This window comes from Bubalus kerabau, chromosome 9 (assembly GCF_029407905.1).
Source record: "Bubalus kerabau isolate K-KA32 ecotype Philippines breed swamp buffalo chromosome 9, PCC_UOA_SB_1v2, whole genome shotgun sequence".
Lineage (NCBI taxonomy): Eukaryota > Metazoa > Chordata > Mammalia > Artiodactyla > Bovidae > Bubalus > Bubalus kerabau.
The window spans coordinates 112,291,764-112,316,735 of NC_073632.1; the positions used below are offsets into that span (position 1 = coordinate 112,291,764).

The 24,972-nt window shown below is 42.7% G+C and overlaps 1 protein-coding gene and 1 long non-coding RNA gene across 3 annotated transcripts; both read right to left on the reverse strand.

Moving 5' to 3' along the window:
- Positions 1 to 304: 304 nt before the first annotated feature.
- Positions 305 to 2,875, reverse strand: LOC129620264 (uncharacterized). The gene is made up of 2 exons (XR_008698460.1): positions 2,492 to 2,875; positions 305 to 1,413 (listed from the first exon to the last, which is right to left on the reverse strand). It is a non-coding gene; the product is annotated as an uncharacterized LOC129620264 (long non-coding RNA).
- A 2,118-nt stretch (positions 2,876 to 4,993) lies between these two features.
- PSMB1 (proteasome 20S subunit beta 1) lies at positions 4,994 to 23,132 on the reverse strand. Of its 2 annotated transcripts, XM_055536225.1 has the most exons (6): positions 22,957 to 23,129; positions 20,029 to 20,136; positions 16,046 to 16,127; positions 12,140 to 12,269; positions 6,256 to 6,362; positions 4,994 to 5,281 (listed from the first exon to the last, which is right to left on the reverse strand). In XM_055536225.1, the coding sequence occupies exons 1-6, from the start codon at positions 23,067 to 23,069 to the stop codon at positions 5,096 to 5,098; spliced, it is 726 nt and encodes a 241-aa protein (XP_055392200.1). In that variant the 5' UTR covers positions 23,070 to 23,129; the 3' UTR covers positions 4,994 to 5,095. The 2 variants fall into 2 exon arrangements, with proteins under 2 accessions (XP_055392200.1, XP_055392201.1); XM_055536226.1 differs by lacking the exon at positions 20,029 to 20,136 and having other exon boundaries at positions 22,957 to 23,132.
- Between the last annotated feature and the right edge of the window lie 1,840 nt (positions 23,133 to 24,972).

The window sequence follows — 24,972 nt, forward strand, 5'->3', positions numbered from 1 at the left end:
TATCAAAGTTTGTCCAGTATAAAATCAAAAACATATTTTTCTTACAAAATTATGAGGGAAATGGAACAATAATCTTGATCAAACTTCCTGATTAGATTAGTAATTGCTTCCTCTGATTTGTGAAAATCATAAAAAAAAAGTTTGTTTCTTGTTTTTGAAGTGTCGATGTTTGATGCTACTGCAAATTCCCAGTGGAATAAAGAAAGGCACTGGTGACTTCCCCTGGAGTTTTTCTTTAATTTTTGTGTGGCGGACATGTTGCCCGTCAGCATTTATTACGTTTTTTGAGTGAAACTCTACACTCTTCAAATATCATTTCCTTTATTAGAATTTTGTAACATGTGCTCAAGGTTAAAACTCGTTTCACCTTTGCGAAGCTTGAAGGAAGTCAGAATTCTCTGTGATTTTCTCTAGACAACCAGCGACTTTGTACACGTCTTTCCAAAAAGGCTGGGGTTTCAGCTTCATAATTGAACAGATAAGACTAATATCCTGGCCATACCATCACCTAACTGCCTGAAAATCCTCACACACAGCAGGTATGTGCTCTGCAGTTAGCTCCATCCTGGCCCTATCTACCCCCCGCCCCGATATTTATGGCTCTTGAAAACATCAGTCTTTATTAGCTACTAATCAGGGAATGATCAGGTATATCTATTGATGTCAACATGGTTGGCTAAACGTGAGATACTCTGTCAAACAAACTAATTTTTTGCAGCTCAAACCAAGTTACCGATTAGATTTTTTTCACTAGGTGTGTTATTAGGTAGCATCCAAACTCAAAATATTTTGAGGTTGGCAGAAATGGAAAAGGAATCATTACATATAGAATTCTAGATTTACAAAACTTTGACCTCAAACTTATTTTTAATGATAAATGGTCATTGCTGCTACTGCTGCTAAGTTGCTTCAGTTGTGTGTGACCCCATACACGGCAGCCCACCAGGCTCCCCCGTCCCTGGGATTCTCCAGGCAAGAACACTGGAGTGGGTTGCCATTTCCTTCTCCAATGCATGAAAGTGAAAAGTGAAAGGGAAGTCGCTCAGTTGTGCCCGACTCCCAGCGACCCCATGGACTGCAGCCCACCAGGCTACTCCATCCATGGGATTTTCCAGGCAAGAGTACTGGAGTGGGGTGCCATTGCCTTCTCCGTAAATGGTCATTATGGAGGTCTAAACGTTCATAAGGAACCCACAAATGGGAAACGCCCTCTGGCATTAAAGCCTTTCAGAGCTCCGAGTCCAGGAGCACGATGGCTGGCAGTCTCCTGGAGGTCTCCATGTCTATAACCTGCTCCAGAGATTTATACATAGCACTCCTCCCAGGAAGTAGTGATAGCAGAGCTGGACTTCGAGATGATCTCCTGAGAAGCTAACCGATGTTTCAGAGTTTGTGGGTGAATGCTCTCAGCACCTGAAATGAAGAGGGAAAACAGCACATCATCACAATCCGACCTCTAGGCCAGCCGCATGGTTCTCCACAGGCAGTTCAAAAGTAAATGAGACAATCAGAAGGAAGAAAACGAATCCAGGTGCAGTTTCTGAAATAGTTAAAAGTAAGTTTTTCTTTAGGAAAGAAAAACAAAACTAAATAGATACTCCTGTAACTTTTATTACAAGTGCTAATATTTGCAAGACAGCCTTGAACTGAACTATTTGGTCAGACCCTACATTACAGCATGTTTCAACCTTTGGCTTAGAAAATGTGATCATTATAATGGCAGACTTTTCTTTTCCCTTTTTAAACTTTTTCCAGTTAAGGCAGGTCAGCCTCAGGGTTACCAGGTTTCTCTCTGAGCAAAAGAGAAGAAAGGCAAAATTACCTGTGCTACTCGAGGAAAACAGAAGTATTCCTTGCCAGTGGCAAAGGAAAGCAGTATAGGCCAACTCTTATTAAAAGAAAGGCATTAAATGCAAGAAAAGCAAGTCTTTTCTTGCATTTTCTTGGGGGTGTAGTTACTACTTGAAGTAAGCAGCCTACTTGCTGGGATTTAGAACTTCTTTAAGGGGAGATTGTGCTCATGACTTTGTGGGTATTTTCTACCATGAGCACCTACACAAACTCTTCAACCAAGGGTCTCAGCAGAATTGGTAGACTCAGGTCCTCATGAGTGCCATAACATCACAGTCCATTTGAAAGAACAGACTCAAGTACAAGAAATAAAAGGATTTGCTGGTGGCAGAAAACAAAGAAAACCCAGAGAGGGCCCAGGAGAATAAAATGAACGCTGAGTCTTAATTTCAGTTCTGCCACCAGACAGCTGCCTGAGTAAACCCCGGAAGTTCCCGTTTCCAAAGAAGCTGTCTTTTGATGTTTTCTCCCTCCCACCCACACACCTTGCCCAGGACCTCCAGTACAGATCACTACTTACCAACTTTTGATTTATCTCTGCCAGTACAAATTACTACCAACTTTGCTGGTTTATCTCCCGTTTTTCCACTTTGATATGAGGACAAGCCAACCCTCCTTCCAGGTTATGAAAAGGATTTACCATCAGGCCCAGGGCTCTCACAGGAGCTCAGTAGTCTGCACTGGGAGATCTTGGACCAGCAACCACTTCCTTATAGAACACCGGGCCCCCAGCTGTGCGATACCCAGCCGGACAAGACAACACTGCCATCCGGTGGCCTCGGAGAGTGGCTTGCAGATCTGTCGTCCACTGAAGAGTGAGAGTCTCACAGCCTCCCTGGACCACAGCCAACTCCTCTTCCAAACGCACAGGGTCCCCCAGAAGCGTCTCGCTGCAGAAAAGGCACAGGCTCTGCATCTGCTTGAGGACAAGGTGTGAGACCACACCCTAGGTCACCTATGCTTTCCCAGTCAGCCCAGTGGTATCCATTCACACCCCATGTTTGATACTGTTGTTTTTGTTTCCCCAGGCTGTTTTCTTGAATAGAGATGTTCCCATTATAGAAAAAACATTTTCAAAGATGAATACACACTCCATGGAGCCACTGGAATCTTGCATGCATGCTAAATTGCTGTTGTGTCTGACTCTTTGCAACCCCATGGACTGTAGCCCACCAGGCTCCTCTGTCCATGGGATTCTCCAGCCAAGAATACTGGAATGGGTTGCCATTTCCTCCTCCAGGGTATCTTCCCGACCCAGGGATTGACTCCACATCGCTTGTGTCTCCTGCACTGGCAGGTGTGTTCTTTACTAGTGTTACCTGGCACTGGAATCGTAAGAGTCTGGCTAACTGTAAAAGCAAGTTACTCCTCCAACCTTTTAAAGCCTAAAAGGCTGCCTTTTTCAGGTGAGCACGCGTAACTGAATAAAATATAAAAGCCACTCAAACAACTGGAGTCAGAGGTAGCTCTAGGTTTCACGTCTAGCACATTCTGGACAAGGCCTTCTGGGAAACCACGTTTAGTCTAGAGGAATATTAGGCTAAAAGACTTTGCACCTAATGGTTGGGGGAAAATGGTCCTAGAAACCTTGGGAGGTGAAGACCTAATAGAAAAGTTTAGGCACAAATTTATGCAAGTAGTGAAAAATTAAATCTCAAATCAACAGAAAATCCTTTGAAACAAAAAATAAAATATACCTATAGCTGACAATTTTAATGGCAAATTTTATGTCAACTCGGCTGGATCACAGGAGTCCCAGATATCTTGCTAAGTATTATTTCTGGGTGTCTGTGAGGGTTTCTGGATGAGATTAGCATTTGAATTGGATGAATAAAAGGTTGCCCTCCCCAATTTGGGTGTACATTTTCTCTTCATGTTGAGCTGGGACCACAGTCTTCTCTTGTCCTTGGGGACAGGGTCTCACACCCATCAATTCTCCTGGTCTCAGGCCTTTAGACTTGGACTGGAATTCATACCCACATCCCCTGGGTCTTGAGGCTGCAGACAGTGGGTAATGGGAACTTCTCAGCCTCCAGAACCATGTAAGCCAGTTAATAAATCCATATTCTATTCTTCTGCTTCTCTGAATAACTGATAGACAAATACATTTTGAATGGGAGCGTCTGGTTTTCAGCTGTGATGTGAGAGAAACGAATGAGATGGCACCAATGCACTCTGCTGCCGAGGACGGAGATTCAACAAGTGTTTCTTGAACAAAATTTCAAATATGCATCCACTAGGGGTTTTTGATCATTTAAATTAATGGAAAGTCAACAGTAAAATTCCATTTTTCTTGGCCCAGAAAGCAAATCACACCCTCTACCGTAATAAATAATTTGTTCAACATAAAAAAAATTACTCCAACATTATATGTAATAAGAGTTAAAATGTACTTAATAGTTCTAAAGCAAAACCTTTAGCTCTATCCAAGTTTAGCTCTCAATTTTAACATTTCTTAATTGTTTAACAATTATTACAGATTGCTGGCAAAAGTCCATATAAAGGGCTATTTGCTTTTACAATTTTCTTCTGTTTTGGTTGACTTGAAGATTTTCCTCCAAAACAGCCATTCCAGGGATGATAGATCTTAGCATACTCTACTTATATTAACTAACATCTCAATGAAACTGAGACAGTTAAAGGTAATCTGTCCATAAAGGCAAGCTAGGCTGCTGCTGCTGCTGCTGCCGCTAAGTCACTTCAGTCGTGTCCGACTCTGTGCGACCCCATAGACGGCAGCCTACCAGGCTCCCCCGTCCCTGGGATTCTCCAGGCAAGAACACTGTAGTGGGTTGCCATTTCCTTCTCCAATTCATGCAAGGGAAAAGTGAAGGTGAAGTCGCTCAGTTGTGTCTGACTCTAAGCGACCCCATGGACTGCAGCCCACCAGGCTCCTCCCATGGGATTCTCCAGGCAAGGGTACTGGAGTGGGGTGCCATTGCCTTCTAGTGGCAAGCTAGGTGGACTACACAAATTCTAAACATGTTTTTTGTAAGATGGGCTGACTATCATAAGATGATAAACTGACCGGAAGAGTCTGCTTAGCTTTGGATGACAAAAAAATACAAGAATGAAGAAAACGAAAGGAAAAAGAAATTCTATGTCCTAGTTCTGTCCTGGAAGAAGACAAGTTATAACAAAATAAGTGCTTGGGGTTTTATTTTTTAATAAAACAAGTTAGTCCAACAGTTTCAAGGTACAAACTTGGCCAGTTTTGAGCTGATCGGTGACAAGGGTGCAGAAATCAGTCCTTCCGCAGAGGAACAGTCTCCTCCCTGATGCCCTCCTTGGTCACGATGCAGATCTTGAGTGCATCCCCAGTGTACACATCTCTCTCAGCAGCAGAAATGAAGACATCTTTCACAAGCCGCATGGCTCTGTCCAAGGACAGCGGGACATGCTCCACATTCTGCATGTTCTTAAAACCAACCTAGTGGGACAGGAGACTTGGATGAGGCATCTTGTGATCATGCAAAGGAGGTCCAGTCTCCCCCAAAGCTTTCACAGGTCTCAGGAGTCAAAATGAATACATCACACAAACTTAAAATGTCCCCCAAGTGAAATGTTTCTAGACCTGGCTGAATTACCCACCTGACACCTGACAAGCATCCACTAAGACAACGTCCCCACTCCTGAGAAGCACACAGTAGAGGGCTAGACACATGAAAGCCAAGCATGGTTACAGAATGTGCTGAAACTAAGCAGAAAACAGAGCCAGGAGAGCTCCTGCAGGAAATGTATTTGAGTAGAGGAATCCTAACAGATAAACTGGAGTTAAAGGATGGAGTCACATTCCAGATGGAGGCGTGGAGACTGATAGGCACATCATTTCAAGGATCTGAGTGGAATACAGAGCGACAGGAAATGTGGTAGATAAGCAATAAGCAGAAGCAACTGCACACATTTCAAACAAGCAAGGAGGAGGAAACAGGGAAGTAAGCTAGGAGGCAAAAAGGATGTTAGGAAATTAACACAATGATCCAGGCAAGATGCCATGCAGACTTGAATGCAGCCAGCAGTAACAGAAAAGAGGAACAATTAAAAATATACATGGAAGTTAGAATACAAAATGAGGTGACGGAAATGGAGAGACTGGGGGAGAAATGCATTTTCATGATCTCCACATAAAAATGGCAAAAGGAGAAGTGAAAACATGGGTCAACCACTATAGACAGAAGCACCCCGAAGTCACGAGAACAAGGAAGAAGCTGGAGCCGTGGAAGTGAGTGGCCACAGGAGAACCAGCAGAACAGAGACAAGAAGGTGGGCGAGGCCCATCAGCCAAGAAAGCTCAGCAGTAAATTACAAAAAAGCCTTGATTTCTCGGCTCCCCTAGCTAATGAAGAGAAGGCAAAGGAAGGCACTTTGGGTTCACCCATCACCTCCTGGATGCAGTCTCCTTACCTGGTTGTCAAGCAGGGGCTGCAGCATGGCACTGGCTGAGCCTCCAGCCTTGAATGAGTCTCTCTGGTAGGACCCTACCGGGTCAAAGCTGTACACGGCTCCCTTTCCTTAGAGAAGAAAAGTCTCCGTGAAAGTGCGTCCTGACAACGTTCCCCAATTATGGTAAAATAAACCTAATCAAAGTATGACACAATATGGACTATCAACTTGGCTAAAATTTAAGAAGTGTGGTCTGCTCCTCCCCTCCCCTCAGAATGCAACTGGAGGCCCTCCTGCCCACTCCTGTCCACAACAGCATTTGCCACAAGGAGCTTCATACTCTTCAAGCTGCTGTCACCGACTACCGCAATGGGGCTCCCTGTGCCCAAGGGGTGCTAGCAGTCACAGCTGCTCTAAGTTCTGCACCAAACTCCTCACAACATTCCTAGAAAGCTAACTGGTGCAGCTGCAGTGAGGAAATGCATTTAAAATTTCTCCTAGGGCTAAATATAAGCAGAAGCACAAAAAACTTATTATGTGTTTTTAGATTAATGGTAAGCACACTCTTTACCATCAGTACCATTTAAAAAATCAATTTAATAAAGAAGAAATTCCAGAAGAACACAAATGTCACATGTAAAAGGCTAGATTTGCCTAAAATGTAATCACTTGCCTTATACTAGCAGTATGAAACACTAGTATTTTTGGGGGGATAAGAAAAACATTATCTGAGTACACAGATTCTTATCATGCCAGTTATAGAGACCTGTCAGGGGTGGGTAAATGGGTCTCAGGCTCTCCTGAGGGAGCAGCAACTGTCATGCCACTGGAGTCAGAATCCACCGAACTATCCAAGTACGTACCCTCTGATCCAGCAATAATTTCATTTACAGAATTAAAATTTACCTACAAATAATGCTTATATAAACACAGAAAGCAGTATGTACAGGATCATTTATCTATCTCTGAAAGATCAAAAACTTACAAGCAACCTAAAATCCATTAGCAGAAAGTGTAACGTCCACACGGCAACGTCAGCCTAGGGAGAAGCTGGGACACATCCACAGGACGTGCCACAGAGGAGTTCTGCAGTGTGTGTGGCACAGTTTCATTTTCATGTAAAGGCATTAAGTAAACAGCACACACATTTATACAGGCACACAGAAACGTACAGAAAGATTAATGAACTGTACTTATTCATCTTTGTGGGATTACAGATGAGGAAAGGGAATCACTTTATAAGCTTTGGTATTGACTTTATTACAAAGAACACGTGTCACTGTAATTTTTAAAGAGAACTTTTAAAAACAACTGTGTTCTGAGTGTGAGAACTCATGAGTCATTTATAAAGCATGACTTAAAAACTAATAGATTCATGCAGAATTCTGCAGGATTACACAGACATAACCCTAAGCCTAATAACCCCACCAAGAAGGCAGCATCTGAGAAAAGAAGTGTTTTGCTAGACGTAAGCTTGGAACAAGAACCCAGATTGCAGCAAGCAAGCTCACCAACTTCGACACATAAGCAAAGGGCTATGAAGGACAAAATCAAAGGATAAAGGATAAAAAGACAAAGGATAAAACCAAACCTCGTGTTATCTTTCACGAGGCCAACAGGCCACAAGTTTACCCAGAATACAAGGCCCCAGAAATTTACCCAAGGGTAGGGGGCTTCCTAGGTGGCTCAGTGTAAAGAATCCACCTGCCAATGAAGGAGACACAGGTTTGACCTCTGGGCCGGGAGGATCCCATATGCTGTGGAGCAACCAGGCCCGAGGGCCACAACTACTGAACCTGGGCTATAGAGCCCAGGAGCCCATGTACCCTGGGGCCTGTGCTCCACGCAAGAGAAGCCACCGCAATGAGAAGGCTGAGCACCGCAACCAAGGGCAGCCTGCACTCGCCACAACCAGGGAAAAGCCCACACAGCAGCAAGGACCCAGCAGAGCCAAAACTACATATAAACATAAATATAATTATATATATGTAAAAAGATTTACCCAAGGGAAGCCAACCTCAGAAAACCACACACAACAGCTTTGAGGAAAACGAAAAGAGTAGAATATGTCCAAGACCACGGCTTCCAAGACCCCTTAGAAAAAGCAAGAAACATTTGTAACGTAAGCTGAAAACAGCTGTTATAGATCAGCAAGAAAAAGACTCACCTGTGCGTAAAGGAACAGGCAATGACTAGCACATGGGTCAGTCTCCAAAAGAGAAATGAAAAGGGCAATAAACATGAAGACACCCAAACTCAATAAAAACAAAGAATATGTATAAATTATAACAACATATTTACTAGGCAAGGCCTTCAAAATGTGTTAAAATTCTGATACTGGTTAGGACGCCAAAGCAAAACAACAAAACCCCAAAACAAAAGACAAAAAATGGTACTCTCACCGCTGCTGGTGAGTGTAGGACCTTTTCTGATGGGCAAGCATGTGGTATCAGCAGAACAGAAAACACAGATATTCTCTGACCTAGAAACTCAACTTCCAGGAATATTTTCCAGGGAGATAAGAATAGGAGAAGTACACAAAAGTTCAGATACAGGGAGGCATAATATTGTTTCTATTAAGGAAACTGGAAACAATGTAAATGACTCTCAGAGGATTAGGGGGGAAACTGTGATGCAGCTCTACCCCACGGGTTGGCCATAAAATCATCACCCACGTCTTTATCCACCAGCACAAATCTACCCCATGATAATACATCCACTGTACAGTCAAAGAAAAACGAACTACAGCCTGCTTACACAGTGCACAAGCATACATGCATACCAAGAAGTTTAACAGTAATTATCTCTAGGGACAGGCTTTGGGGGATTCCCACTTTTATCTTTGTATCTTCCAATACTATTTGACTACTTCTATAAGCATTATTGTTTTCATTATAGAAAAACCAAAGTCCTCGTTAACTTGGGGGAAGATTCTTTTAAAGGGGTCATGATCGCACCTGGAGAGGTGAAGGCGCAGAAGTCAAGCAGCAGCTGCCGGCTGTGCCCAGTCAGCTGTCGCCCAGCGTCCTGAGGGTCTCCATCAGGAACACAGCCCACCTCCAACACAAGAGACAGGAAACAGTCTCAAGACTCAACAGAGGCTCTGGACTTGGAAGCACAAGGCTTAGGCACAGATAGAGTAAATTCAAGAACAGAAGTGTTAAATGGAGAGCTGATGAGCCACTCCACCACATGCTTTTATGACCAAATTTTGATTATCACTCTTCATTACAAATGGACAGCCAAAATCAAAAGAAATTTGAAGGAAGCCTCCAACATAGAAGACCGCAGCCAAAATAAACAAGACCAAAAAAGCAATCTGATAAAATGCAGAGAACCTTTCAAAGGAAGTACCCCAAAAATCTAGCAGTAACAGCATACTCAAAAAAAATAAAGGAGCTAGAAGGTAAGAAAAAGCTCTTGGAAATTAATGATAGAGGAAACAGAGAGAGTTCAGTGAAGAATGAGGCACTGAAGTTGAGAAAATCTTCAGAGCAGAACAAAAAAAACCCCAAACAGCTAGACAGCATGTGGGGGAAGGTTTTTTTAATAGCAAAAAACAGTAGGATGGACAAAGACTCTAAAAGCAGAGACTCAAAAAGGTCTCCTGATATCTTTCTTCAGAAATTTCTCTAGCAATGCACTCCACTAAACAAGGAAATAAACCAAGAAAGAGGAAAGGATGGGAGTGAAAGCGCTCAAGACTGTCCTGGGAAACAGGAAAAGAAGGCAAAGGACTATTTCACTACACATAGAAATTCCTCTTAGGAATAAAGATCAAATTAAACCAGACAAGACTAGGAGAAAGAAAAAGGTTGGAAAAGCCTGAGAATACCACCAAAGCAAGCTAGAATGTTGGCACGTGGAAATTAAAGCCTAGGGCTCTGAAGTCAAACAGATCCAAACCTGAGCTCTGCCAGTCAGTACACACGACGTTTCTCAAATCAGTGACACTGAAAACCTCAAAGACTCTGTCTGGCCTGCTGAAATTCAATAGCAGCTATTATTCATGTTGGTAAAATCTGAATTTATTAGCCTGACATTTAAGTCAGACATAACTGAAGTTAAAAAAGGCACCAGAGGAGATCATGCATGTTCAGGGAGAGTAACACAAACACACATTACCATATGTAAAATAGACAGCTAATGGGAATTTGCTGTATGACTCAGGGAACTCAAACCCAGGCTCAGCAACAGCCTAGAAGGCTGGGAGGGATGTTCAAGTGGGAGGGTAATGGGTAAATGTTGATGTTTGGTAGAAACCAACGCAATGCTGTAAAGCAATTATCCTTTGACTAAAAATCAGTCAAAAAAAAAAAAAAAAAAGGCACCGGAAGCATGCTGGGTGTTAGGCAAGCTAACCTGTGGCTAGAATCACTCAGGTTAAGGGTAACTAATTTCTATTCACCATTTCTACACTTTATATTTTCTCTGTTTTTACGTATGAAAGCCTAAAAACGCTGTGTCAACCTAAAGTGATCCTAACACTCTCATACGTCACATAAGGGCTGGGGTTGAGAGAGAAAGGGAGAACAAAGAAAAACACCAGTGAACGGGAATGGACAGGAGTAAAAACTAGAGAGAGAAGATGGAAAGAACCTGACTCCTTCTGACCCAGAAACCTTCCCTCTAGGAAAGACAGACTTGGGTTTCCCTGGTGGCTCAGTGGTAAAGAATCCGCCTGCCAATGCAGGAGTACATGGGTTCAACCCCTGATCTGGGAAGATTCCACACATCCCAGAGTAACCAAGCTCATGTGCCCAAAGCTACTGAGCCTGTGCTTCAGAGCCTGGGAGCCGCAACTCCCGAAGCCCGCACACCCTAGAGCCGGCGCTCCGCAATAAGAGAACCCACTGCGATGAGAAGCCTGTGCACCACAGCGCAGAGCAGGCTCCACTCACTGCAACTACAGAAAAGCCTGCACAGCAACAATGACCCGGCACAGCCAAATACAAATAAAGTTTTTTTATAAAAAGAAAAACACAGATATTTCAACCATGCTCCCCACAGACATTTCTGTCCCTTCTTTTCACAATCTCCGTGCTTGTGCTTAGTCTCTCAGTCGTGTCCGACTCTTTGCAACCCTGTGGACTGTGGCCCACCAGGCTCCTCTGTCCATGGGACTCTCCAGGCAAGAACACTGGAGTGGGTTGCCATGCCCTCCTCCAGGGGATCTTCCCAACCCAGGGATCGAATCTAGGTCTCCCACATAGTAGGCGGATTCTTTACCATCTGAGCCACCAGGAAAGCCCTTTTTACAATAGACTACTCTAAACTACTCCCAGGACACAGATCTGTCCTGGGAGACTGTATTTGATTTTTAGAAGCAACTAAAAGTTCACTCAAATCAGATCTGGTGAAAAACACTGTTGCCTTTTCTGGGTAACACAGCTTTAGATCAAAACGAGCATGAAAATGTCAAGTAACAACGCTGATTTTCCCTGGTCCTCCTGGTCCAACTCTGACAGAAAATTAAAGAGGTGTTTGAAAAATGATCCAAGAACACTGGTGGAAAAGCACTTCTTTTACACATTACTTTCAAAACAACTTTTTGAAATCAAATATGCTTGTTACTGAAGTGTCATTTCTTAAAATCATATTTAGGTCAAGGTTCTCCAAGTTTCTTTCTCTGAGATTAAAATGCTAAATATCTACTACTGAACTCATGCAAGGTCTTGAGAAAATACCTGTAAAAGAACCGAATGCCCAACATTTATTTAACACACGACTTGCTGTGTCTCGCTGGATAATCCTTTACTTCCCTTTTAGCTTCCGTTTCTTCACTGCCTTAATTACGAGAAAATAAAGTTGCTGGGCAAGATGGTATCCAGATTTTATCAGCTCTGGATGGAAACACATGTAAGAAATGCTACCCACTCCATCACCCACAAAGGAAACACCCTACCTTCTTCATCAAGCCCCCCGATGATGTTGTACACATAGTAGGGGAAGAAGCGCCTGGAGTACAGGATTGTGGACAGCATCGCAGCGATCGCCCCGGTGGTCATGGCCTTATTGTTGGAATGCTTGTACATCTGCAATTATTAACAAAACCAACAGGCATGTAGAGGCAGAATATACTAAAGACTAGAACAAATGGAAAAGAATGAAAGCCTTTCCTGGTGAAATGGGAAAGGACGCCTGTTCCTTTCATGATTAAACACCACAGTAATACAAAACAAAATAGTATTTTATTATGTCCTATCGTTGTGGGGGCTACAGACATTTCTCAGGGAGAGAACGCCAAGTTGCCCTCAGCTCTCCAGTTTGGAGGCTCCTTTCCATGCCAGCCTCATCTCAGGCCCTCTTAACTCAAGAGCAAATACACACAAACAGATCACATGAGGCAACCTGGAGAGGATATTCCAAACTCAGCTCTCCACTCTGCAAACTGACAGTGGTCAGGAAAATAAAGCCCATGGGCCAAATTCAGCCCACCACTTGTTTCAGTGAAGTTTCACGGGAACACAGTCTTGTTCATTCATGAGATATTGTTAGTGTCCATTTTTGCACAGTTCAGTCCAGTCGCTCAGTTGTGTCTGACTCTTTGTAACCCTATGAACTGCAGCACGCCAGGCCTCCCTGTCCATCACCAATTCCCAGAATGCACCCAAACCCATGTTCATTGAGTCGGTGATGCCATGCAACCATCTCATCCTCTGTTGTCCCCTTTTCCTCCTGCCCTCAATCTTTCCCAGCATGAAGGTCTTTTCAAATGAGTCAGCTCTTTGCATCAGGTGGCCAATGTATTGGAGTTTCAGCTTCAACATCAGTCCTTCCAATGAACACCCAGGACTGATCTTTAGGATAGACTGGTTGGATCTCCTTGCAGTCGAAGGGACTCTCAAGAGTCTTCTCCAATACCACAGTTCAAAAGCATCAATCCTTCGGTGCTCACCTTTCTTTATAGTCCAACTCTCACATCCACACCATTACTGGAAAAACCATAGCCTTGACTAGACGGACCTTTGTTGACAAAGTAATGTCTCTGCTTTTTAATATGCTGTCTAGGTTGGTCATAACTTTCCTTCCAAGGAGTAAGCGTCTTTTAATCTAATGGCTGCAATCACCATCTGCAGTGATTTTGGAGTTCAAAAAAATAAGTCAGCCACTATTTCCCCATCTATTTGCCATGAAGTGATGGGACTGGATGCCACGATCTTAGTTTTCTGAATGTTGAGCTTTAAGCCAACTTTTTCACTCTCCTCTTTCACTTTCATCAAGAGGCTGTTTAGTTCTTCACTTTCTGCCATAAGGGTGGTGTCATCTGCGTATCTGAGGTTATTGATATTTCTCCCAGCAATCTTGACTCCAGCTTGTGCTTCTTCCAGCCCAGCGTTTCTCATGATGTACTCTGCATATAAGTTAAATAAGCAGGGTGACAATATACAGCCTCGACGTACTCCTTTTCCTATTTGGAACCAGTCTGTTGTTCCATGTCCAGTTCTAACTGTTACTTCCTGCCCTGCATACAGGTTTCTTAAGAGGCAAGTCAGGTGGTCTGGTATTCCCATCTCCTTCAGAATTTTCCACCGTTTATTGCTATCCACAAAGTCAAAGGCTTTGGCATAGTCAATAAAGCAGAAATAGATGTTTTTCTGGAACTCTCTTGCTTTTTCGATGATCATGTAGATGTTGGCAACTTGATCTCTGGTTCCTCTGCCTTTTCTAAAACCAGCTTGAACATCTGGAAGTTCACCGTTCACATATCACTGAAGCCTGGCTTGGAGAATTTTGAACAGGACTTTACTAGCATGTGAGATGAGTGCAATTGTGCGGTAGTTTGAGCATTCTTTGGCATTGCCTTTCTTTGGGATTGGAATGAAAACTGACTTTTTCCAGTCCTGGTTTAGGGCAGATTAAACAGTTACCACAGAAACCAAATGGCTGACTCCTGATTATAGACTCAGACAAGCCTCTCTCTTTTCAGAGAGGGTATCTGTGAGAGACGGGGGCAGCTCTACTTTGTATGAACCCAGCAGAGGGCAGGGTCTTAATCCTTAGAGCATCTACCACGAAGAATGGAGTATCCAAAACAGCACCTGACACAGTGATTTCTGATCCAAGATTTACTACGTCCTGACAATTCTAAATTATCCAATAAAGTAAATGTAAGTTAACTGATTTGTCAGCCACAGCCAATATCTCTAACGAGAAACCTAAGAACTGCTATAAAATCTAACAATGACAAGATTATAAAGAAAATTCTTCATTTCAAAACCAAGCACCGATATTTATTCACCTCACCGTTTACATAACAATATGTGAAAGAATCTGCAAGTACTGTGCAGTGAGTTGAACTCACTGTACCTTTTTGCAATTTTATTAACAAAATACTACTTTCCATGTCAGGTTTATTTTCGTCCTCTAAATGCCATTTACAAAATATGCATTAGGGATCATATAAATATGCATTAGGGATCATATAAACGTCAATATATGTCACTACAGCCTTCAGTATCAATAGATTTTAAACAAATGTTAACAACTGGTAAATACTCAATGAAATCGTTCCTACACATTTAAAAAGGTAAGTGTCAGTTAAATTCATTACATGACTCCAGTAACCTTACTCGTAATCTTAAGGGCTATCTACAAGCAGGCAAACAGAACATCAACCCTGCTAACCTTTTCATGTACCAGCTAAACTTACCAACTACTATACTAACTATTACAATATATAGCCTAGAAAATTAAATATGAAAACTAAGAAGATATAATACTGATACTGTAAATATGATCAATAGGAATTTAAAAACGTCACCAAGCTATGTAACTAAAAAACAGAGCTACACTTCTGAGTATTGACATACGGTGACTGAGAATCCTACCCTAACCCTGTACTTTATGAACTAAGAAGAGAGTCGTTACTGAAAAATCTATATGAGCGTAGCCCAAATTATTCCTATCCTATTCTCCCTGAAATGATCTGAAGCAAACGCTGCTAATACACACAGGGCAGAATCAACATCTAGACCTGCCTCTGCTTCTGTCAAGTCAGCTCCCTTGTTCTTCAACACCCCCGCTGCCAGAGACACGCAGGTGGGGCAGCATCAGCCCCTCTAAGACTGCACTGCAGGTAAGTTATCTTATTCTCTTCCTCCTCCGTCACCCCACCTGCTCTCTTCCACTCCCATCCACCTTGTGTTAGATCTCCTTCCTCAGCTGGCTGTCAACTAAAGACTGGTGGGGTCAGCGGAGAATGACCGTGCCTCTAGTCCAAACAGCTGGCTTGTCCTTCTGCTCATGCTAAGAGCACATGCTGTCAGGAGAGCGTGACGTGTTGGCTGATGGTGTTTCACACCAAGCTCCGATCTAAAAGCCCGCCTCCTCTGCAGAAACCAATTTGTTTCATTTCTGAGAAAACTATCTTCAGAAGAAACCCCTTCCAGTCTACCTTAAAAAGGAGAGATAATCCTTCGCTTCATATTGTACGTGTATTTTAACAGAAAGGAAGTTGCCGTCATTTACGTTATGCTACTCTGATGATGGCTGTATTAACAAGATCGTGTCATTTGTCGTGCAGGTTAAAGTTTCACCTGCTAAACTAGTTCTTCTCCAGCTAGCAGGAGCTGTGATGGATGCTTAGTATTAGTATTAGTCGCTCAGTCGTGCCCGACTCTTTGCGACCCCATGGGCTGCAGCCCACCAGGCCAAACTGTCCATGAGATTTTCCAGGCAAGGATACGGGAGTGGGTTGCCATTTCCTTCTCCAGGGGATCTTCCAAACCCAGGGTATGTATGCTTAAAATAATCTAAAGAACTTTTGTTATTAGCTTTCAACAGTGTAAACATGTACAAAAGCATCTACCTTTAGTCTTGCTTCAATAATTTTGGTCAGGGTAAGACAATCTCCATGAAAACCGCTACATCCAATGACTGTTTTGTCTGTTCTGTTAAAAAAAAAACACACCACATTTCAGGAAACAGTTGGTTTAACAGTGAGGCAAAACATGTCTTGAGTAATTTTAAATTTAAAACTCAAATATGATTGAATTTTTTTAAAACGGTTAGGTTGAGGGCAGCCAATTTACATATAATACAACCCAATGCCCACACAGAAAGTTTCATAGATTTGACTGCATAAAAAATGAGAACTTCTATAAAAATATGATGAATTAAAAATATATATATACACGACCAGACCAAAGTCTACTTTTAATTTCCTTATTCTACAAACAGTTCCTAAAAATATGAAATGCATTAATAGCATAATAGCTCTTGGGGATAATGTGCATAGTTAATAACATCGTACTGTATATTTAAGTTGCTGAGAGTAGAGCCTGTAAGTTCTCATCACAAGAAAAAAAATGTTGTAACTTGTGTGGTGACAGATATTAACCAGACTAATTGTGATCATTCTGCAATATATACAAATATGGGATCATTATGCTATATACCCGAAAGTATTAAAATGTTATATGTCGATTATGTATGCATGTGCTCAGTTGCTTAGTCATGTTCAACTCTTTGCAACCCCACGGACTGTAGCCTGCCAGGTTCCTCGGTCCATGAAATTTTCCAAGCAAGAATACTGAAGCAGGTTGCCATTTCCTACTTTAGGGGATTTTCCTGACCCAGGGATCAAACCTGCATCTCTTGCACCTCCTGCATTGGCAGGTGTGTTCTTTACTGCTGCACCACCTGGGAAGCCCCCAAATGTCAATTATACCTCAATACAAAAAAAACACCCTACGATGGAAAGATAGGTAAGTTACACGAAAGTGAAACTTTCAGTGCTCAGTTGTGTTCAACTCTTTGCGAACCCATAGATTGTCGCCCACCAGGCTCCTCTGTCCATAGAATTCTCCGGGCAAGAATACTAGAGTGGGTGGCCATTCCCTTCTCCAGAGGATCTTCCTGATCAAACCCAGTCTCCTGAAGATTCTTTACCGTCTGAGCCTCTAGCTGCTGCTGCTGCTAAATCACTTCAGTTGTGTCCGACTCTGTGACCCCAGAGACGGCAGCCCACCAGGCTCCCCTGTCCCTGGGATTCTCCAGGCAAGAACACTGGAGTGGGTTGCCATTTCCTTCTCCAATGCATGAAAGTGAAAAGTGAAAGTGAAGTTGCTCAGTTGTGTCCGACTCCTAGCGACCCCATGGACTGCAGCCCACCAGGCTCCTCTGTCCATGGGATTTGCCAGGCGAGAGTCCTGGAGTGGGTTGCATTTGAGCCACTAGGGAAGCCCCTAAATTATATGAAAGTCATATAAAGAGACACAAGTCACCATAAACATATAAAAGAGCCTCCATGCCACTCATAAATTAAAATCTTAAAAAGAGACCATTTCAGCGTAGTAGAATAATAATGCTTAATGCTAGTGAGGTTGTGAAAATCAGGTACTCTCAGAAACTGGTAAAGAGTGTACAGCGATCCAGCTCTTTAGAAAGGTTGTTTGACAGCATCTACTAAAAACTTAAATGCACATCACTTTCACTCAAAAATTCCACTGCTACAAATATACTCATGCAAGTTTGCGAAGATAAGCTCTAGGTTCACGTGTAAGTATACATATTATTTTAATGACTCTCCAAAACAAAACAAATACAACCCAAATGCCCACCAGAGAGTACTTAATAAAATTTTTGTGTATCTTTGCCGACAAAGGTCCGTCTAGTCAAAGCTATGGTTTTTCCAGTAGTCATGTACACATGTGAGATGGACTATAAAGAAAGCTGAACGCCAAAGAACTGATACTTTTGAACTGTGGTGTTGGATAAGACTCTGCGAGTCCCTTGGACTGCAAGGAGATCCAACCAGTCAGTCCTAAAGAAGATCAGTCCTGAATATTCACTGGAAGGACTGATGCTGAAGCTGAAGCTCCATTACTTTGGCCACCTGATGTGAAGAAGAACTGACTCAGTGAAAAAGATCCTGATGCTGGGAAAGACTGAAGGCAGGAAGAGAAGGGGATGACAAGGATGAGATGGTTGGATGGCATGACCGACTCAATGGACGTTAGGTTGGGCAAGCTCTGAGAGTTGGTGATGGATAGAGAGACCTGACATGTTGCAGTCCATGGGGTCGCAAAGAGTTGGACACGACTGAGCAACTGAACTGAACTGATGCCTCAAAAGTTAATTCCTAAGTCTTGATATTTATAAGGAAACCTAAACCCATCTCATCAAGAAATGATCAGCAGAGGCCCTTTCTTTCAGAAATAAAAGAATGATTCACACAAAACATACCTGTCCAGCTGGGGAGACCACTGACACTTCTAGGGTCATCACCAGCATTTCCTGATCTCTCTATAACCAACCTCACTGCACTGAGCCAAACCCCAATATACCTTAAGGCTTCACTGCCTGTACTACCAAGAATGGCTGATAGTACCAGGAGGGTAAGACAAAATCTGAGCTTCAGAATGCTTTTGCCAAATATCCAGGTACCTAAATGAAGAAGAGTTTTTCTGCAAAGAATAAAAAGTAAATATAAGTTTCAAACAAGTGGGGGTAGAGATAGGTTAGACTCTAGGTCAGCCCCAAAGGGCATGGGATCAGGAGCATGCAAGCAATTCATGTGTGACCCAGTGCCTGTAATGCATGACAGCAATACAGAAGTAATACTGTTCTCTCTATATATACCTGAAGTATTTCATTAAAAAAAAAAAAGAGAGTATTCACTCAGGAGGCATACAAGCTAATACAGAATGTTACAAAGATGAGCAGAATCTTGTACAAGGACAGTATCTATAATATTATTTAAGTTTTATTCATGATATTTACTACTTTCACTTTATAAAAGTTATATCTTAAAAGACAAAAATTGTTGCATGGGTATGCTACAAGGGCTTCCTTGATAGCTCAGTAGGTAAATCCTGCAGGAAACCTGCGTTTGATTCCTGGGTCAGGAAGACGCCCCTGGAGAAGGAAATGGCAACCCACTCCAGTATTCTTGCCTGGAGAATCCCACGGACAGAGGAGCCAGGCAGGCTCCAGGCCATGGGGTCACAAGAGTCAGACACGACTTAACAACTAACTCACCACCATGCTACAAATCAGAGAAGAGAAAAGGGTATCAAAAGATGGAAGTGGACAGAAAGGGAACTGGGAAGATGAAGACAAGCTTACTGCTCTTTAGGCTGCGGTGTAGGCTGGGCCATGCCCTGCAGCACAAGGCCCACCCAAAGGACCTGAACCTCATCAGTCCACTCCTGAGAGAATCAGGGTTAAGAAGTGTCTGTGTAGTAACCTAAGAGTAACCACCATTTCCAACTGTGTCCAAAAATGTTAAATACAAAGCACTGTTAACATGTAAGGTGCATTTAGTTAGTAATTTATGCAGATTCCCCCCACCCCTGGTACACATGACTTTATTTTCTTATGTTTTAGAAAAAACATAGCCACCCATTAAAACTGTGAGCCATGGATATAACTGCTTAAGATATGGGTAAATTGAATGTTTTAGGTTATTTTTTTAAAAGTACAGATTAAAAAAGAATCCAAAATACATATGATAAAGTAGTAACAATAAAATGCTGATAAGACCTACATGATAGTATATGAGCATTGACTACAGAATTATCCTACCTTTGTTGTATATTTGATATTTTTTATAAGATGTTGAGTAAAAAATATTTAAGTTACCAAAAACACTGTTGGTACCTAAATATGACAAATATTACGAAGACTATGTACTGAATTACTAGAAAATAATTTTCTAACAAAAATACAAGCTAAGCTCCAAACAGGCAATCTAAAAATTCATGAAACACATCATTTAAAACCTGAATGTCTCGCAGCATTAAATCATCACAAGGTACTGAAAACATGTCCTTAGAAATATTTACTTACAATTTGTAACATTTGGGGCTGTCCCGTGTGTGAATTGAAAACCCTTCACTTAATCTAGTGTCAGAAGCAACAATTGAAAAATCTTCTCCAGCAATTGCCAATATAGTACTGAGGGGGAAAGAAGGAAAAACAAAATTAATAAATTCTTCTGGACATTAATAACACCTTTCCCAATATGAGAATGCTCCACAGCACATACTGAGATAAAATCTACTGGATATAATCAAGTGCAGGATTCAGATGGAAGAGGAAACGATGAGGGGAAAGGATCCCTGGCTACAAGTCATCTGCGGAAAAAAAAAAATTAAGAATTCCCTTAAAAACACAAGTCAAATCAGACCTAAGGTTCCTTAGCAGAAGACTACAGAAACATCTGGGTTCCCTTGTGGCTCAACTGGTAAAGAATCTGCCTGCAATGCAGGAGACCTAGGTTTGGTCTCTGGGTTGGGAAGATCCCCTGGAGGAGGGCATGGCAACCCAGTCCAGTATTCTTGCCTGGCGAATCCCCATGGTTAGAGCCTGATGGGCTACAGTCTAAGGGATTGCTAAAGAGTTGGACACAACTGAGCGACTAAGCACAAACATCACTAAATTATCACCATCATCAAAAAATTAAACATATTATTGATTAATATGTATCATTAAACAATTACTGATACTATAAAATGGCCAAAGGCCATGGCCTTGCCTGCTGGGGGAGGTGTAGACAGTGATACAACACAAGATATCTGAGCTCAAGAAAGAAGGGCTTAATGTGGTTTTATTATTTTTTATTTTTTGATCACGCCACACAGCATGTGAAATCTGTTTCCCCACCAGGGATCAAACCCGTGTCTCATGCTTTGGAAGGGCAGTCTTAACCACTGGACCACAAGGGGAGTCCCAGGGCTTAATGTTTTTAATTTCTTTATATCCAAGTCCTTATAAAATTGTCTTGCTCTCAGGAGACACCCAAGCATCTTTTGGAAAATGGACCAACAAAGAACAACCTTTTCCCTCTGTGGCTCTGTTCAGTGGAGGCGGAGAGGATGAGCTCTAAAAGCAGACTGTGTGGGTTCAAAGTCTGGTTCTCTTGCTTAGAAGATACGAGATAGTCAACTGCTTAACTTCTCAAGGCCTCAATGTCCTCAAACACGTATCAGGGATCACAACAGTAGTTACTTTATTTGGGTGTTACAAGCATTAAACGGACTAAATTGTTAAGCCTTATTCCTGTGCCTGAAACATAACTGGTCCTCCAGTTAAGTGTTAGCTATGATCCCCCTGGCATAAGTATGATCACCGAGAACTTGGACTCTGAAGTTACCCGAAACCTGTCCATGCCATAACAGCTCTGTGACCCTGGACAAATTATCAAGTTGATATTAGCAGTTCCTGTGTTAAAGGCTGACTGAGTTAAATGGCATAATCTTAAAGTACTCAGTGACAAATGCACAGGCTAATGACTTGGGAGTTTAACCACATTCAGTCAGACTAGAAAGACACAGGACTAAGTCTTATTGTGTAGAAGCAAAGGCTGCCCAAGAGCCAGCAATAAATGTTAAAGGGAAAGAACACAGACTAAGAAAAGGTAATTCAATATCAGAAGCCATAAGCACTGACTTTAGAGCAGTAATTGGATTACAAAGGTTAGAAGGTAATAAACACTGAATACCTTATAAGTCTCAAGCAGAATCTGCAACTGTCTTATGAAATAGGTCTAATAACTCATTTTGTGATCCCACCACTTCATTAGTTGTCACAGGAAATATTTAAAAGTGCAATGATAAAAGCATTCATAAACTTCATAGCAACACAGATATGGATTCAAGTCCTGGGGTTCAACTTCACACCAGCGCTATGACTAACAAAATTTAACTTCTAAGAGCCCAAGTTCATTTGTAAAACTGAGGTATATATCATCTAACAGTCAGTCATCATGAGGATAAAAAAGATACCTGCTTTCAATCTACAAAATGCTTCTCTTTTGATTCTTCTCTCAAACTATGACTAGCTAAGAAAGATAAGGAAATCTGGGTTCAAGAAGCTGAGAAGTAGGTAACAAAGATCACACTCCTCTTTAGTGTGAGACAAGGCTAAAATCACAGACTTCCAATCTCTTTGCAAATACCCTGAAAATCTACACTAAAATTTCAAACCCATAAGGACCTGAGTAATTAATCTGGTCATTGGATGGTCCTTAAAGATTACCAGATTAATTAATTGGGTGTGTACATTTCAAAGTACAAAATTTGGCCAGCAAACTATAAACGATGCTTAAATACACAGCTCTTCGCAGTTAGGAGTCCTAAAGAGAGTGTCTTTCCACAACCCTAGTTCTTTTAGTGCGCTATCAAGGAAAAGTATTAAGATAAAGCTGGTAAGTTTAAAAAAAAAAAAAAAAAGAAAGAAAAACTTACATACAACATGCAAGAATACACATATTCAAAGGCCCCCCTTCTGAGTATTTTTTCCCCTGAACTTATGCCAACCCTTAACAATAAACCCTGATCAATGAAACTAAGTCTGCGCAAGTAATCCTACCTGCTATTTAAAATAACTCAAAATGGTGATTTGATTAGACCTTTTAGCTAGACAACTACATCTAATCACATGGCCAATCAACCATCAATTTTAAAATCAGATGCTCAACCTGCCCCGTGCCTGCTGGCTCGAGAAACACGTTCAGACAGATAGGAAACGTTAGGTCCATTTTTAAAGCTCTTCCAGAGCGGAGGTCAGGTGTCAATTTCTACCTGCTGTCTACGTAAAGCTGGCCGTCCACATCGAGATCCAGTGACCGGCCTATAACGTGAAGCCCTGAAGAACAAGACCTAGCCGAGCAACCTCGGAGAGGGAGGCCTGAGACTGGAGGGGCAGCGCCGGGCAGACAGGCTTAAGCAGAGATATGGAGGGAAAAAGAGAAGGCGGCGGCTCTGCGGGCTTTACCCTCCGTTGAAAGCGTAGGGCGAAAAGCGCAGCTGCAAAGGGCCCACGGAGCTGTGAGGTTCCATGGCCAGGTCTCGGCCGGCGCCTGAGTACGCGGCAACGGAGGACAACATTCCGTGGCTCCTCTCCTGCTGTCTCACGGCAAGATGGCTGCCTCGACCGGAAATTGTGCCGCTTCCGGTTTCCGCGGCGCTGCCTCCGGCCGCTCTATCTCGCGCCAGTCGTTGCTCCCGGAGGCCAGAGCCGTCGCCTTCCAGTCGGTAGCCTTTGCCAGTTCCTCGTAGAGACCTGGCAGTGAGGTACAGGCTTTCTTTTCCAGGCAAACATTCGAAATCACTCGTGATGGATAGAAATTTTAAAGTCTGAGTTTACAAAGACATTGGAAAAACTATGGAGCAACGGAAACTCGAAGACTCTCTTGGAGTGTAAATTGCTATTGCTGCTAAGTCGCTTCAGTCGTGTCCAACTCTGTGCGACCCCATAAACGGCAGCCCACCAGGCTCCCCGTCTCTGGGATTCTCCACGCAAGAACACTGGACTGGGTTGCCATTTCCTTCTCCAATGCATGAAAGGGAAAAGTGAAAGTGAAGTCGTTCAGTCGTGTCTGACTCTTAGCGACCCCATGGACTGCAGCCTACCAGGCTCCTCCGTCCATGGGATTTTCCAGGCAAGAGTACTGGAGTGGGCTGCCATTGCCTTCTCCGGAGTGTAAATTAGTACAGCCGTATTTCGAAAAGGGACTGGCATTACTTGACATGGTTGAAATACACACACATCATGACCCAGCAGTTTGATGCCGAGGTATGTACCCTGGCCAGAAGACATGCAAGAATATTCATAAAAATGTTCTTAATGGCCCCAAACTGGAAATGAGCTAAATGTCCATAAACTGCGGAATGGATAAAGCAACTGAGGGATGTGCCAAAGCAAGAAAATTAACTAACTTTGGCTAGAGGGAAAGGTCCTGCTTGGCTAGGGATGGGTTGGAGGTTGTAGTGCTAGCAATACTGGGTTTCTTTACTTGATTTAATGCTTGCCTGCTCAGTCGATCAGGCGTGTCCGACTCTCTGCCACCACATGGACTATAGCCCACCAAGCTCCTCTGTCCATGGGGTATTTACACGCAAGAATACTGGAGTAGGTTGACATTTCCTCCTCCAAGGGATCTTCCTCACCCAGGGATCGAACAGCCATCTCCTGTGTCTCTTGTATTGGCCGGCAGATTCTTTACCAATGAGCCACCAGGGGAACCCTTTGTTGCTGTTGTTCAGTCGCTAAGTTGTGTCCAACTCTTTGCAACCCCATAAACTGCAGCCCGATAGGTTTCCCTGTCCTTCACTATCTCCCAGAATTTGCTCAAACCCATGTCCATTGTGTCGATCACATCCAACTATCCCATCTTTGGTTGCCGCCCCCTTCCTTCTCCTCCTGCCCTCATTCTTTCCCAGCATCAGGGTCTTTTCTAATGAATCAGCTCCTTGCATCAAGTGGCCAAAGTATTGGAGCTTCAGCTTCAGTCTTTCCAATTAATATTTATGGTTGATTTCCTTTAGGATTGTCTGGTTTTATCTCCTTGCTGTCCAAGGGACTCTCAAGAGTCCCTCCAACACCACAGTTCAAAAGCATCAATTCTTTGGCACTCAGCCTTCTTTATGGTCCAACTCTCACATCTGTACATGACTGCTGGAAAAATCACAGCTTTGCCTATCCAGACTCGACCAGCAAAGTGACGTCTCTGCTTTTTAATACATTATCTCCGTTGGTCGTAGCTTTCCTTCCAAGGAGCGAGCGTCTTTGAATTTCATGGCTGCAGTCACTGCAGTGATTTAGGAGCCCAAGATCAAATCTGTCCCTGTCTCCACTTTTTCCCCGTCTATTTCCCATGAAGTGATGGGACCAGATGCCATGATCTTCATTTTCTGAATGTTGAATTTTAAGCCAGCTTTTTCACTCTCCTCTTTCATCCTCATCAAGAGGCTCTTAGTTCCTTTTCACTTTCTGCCATTAGAGTGGTAT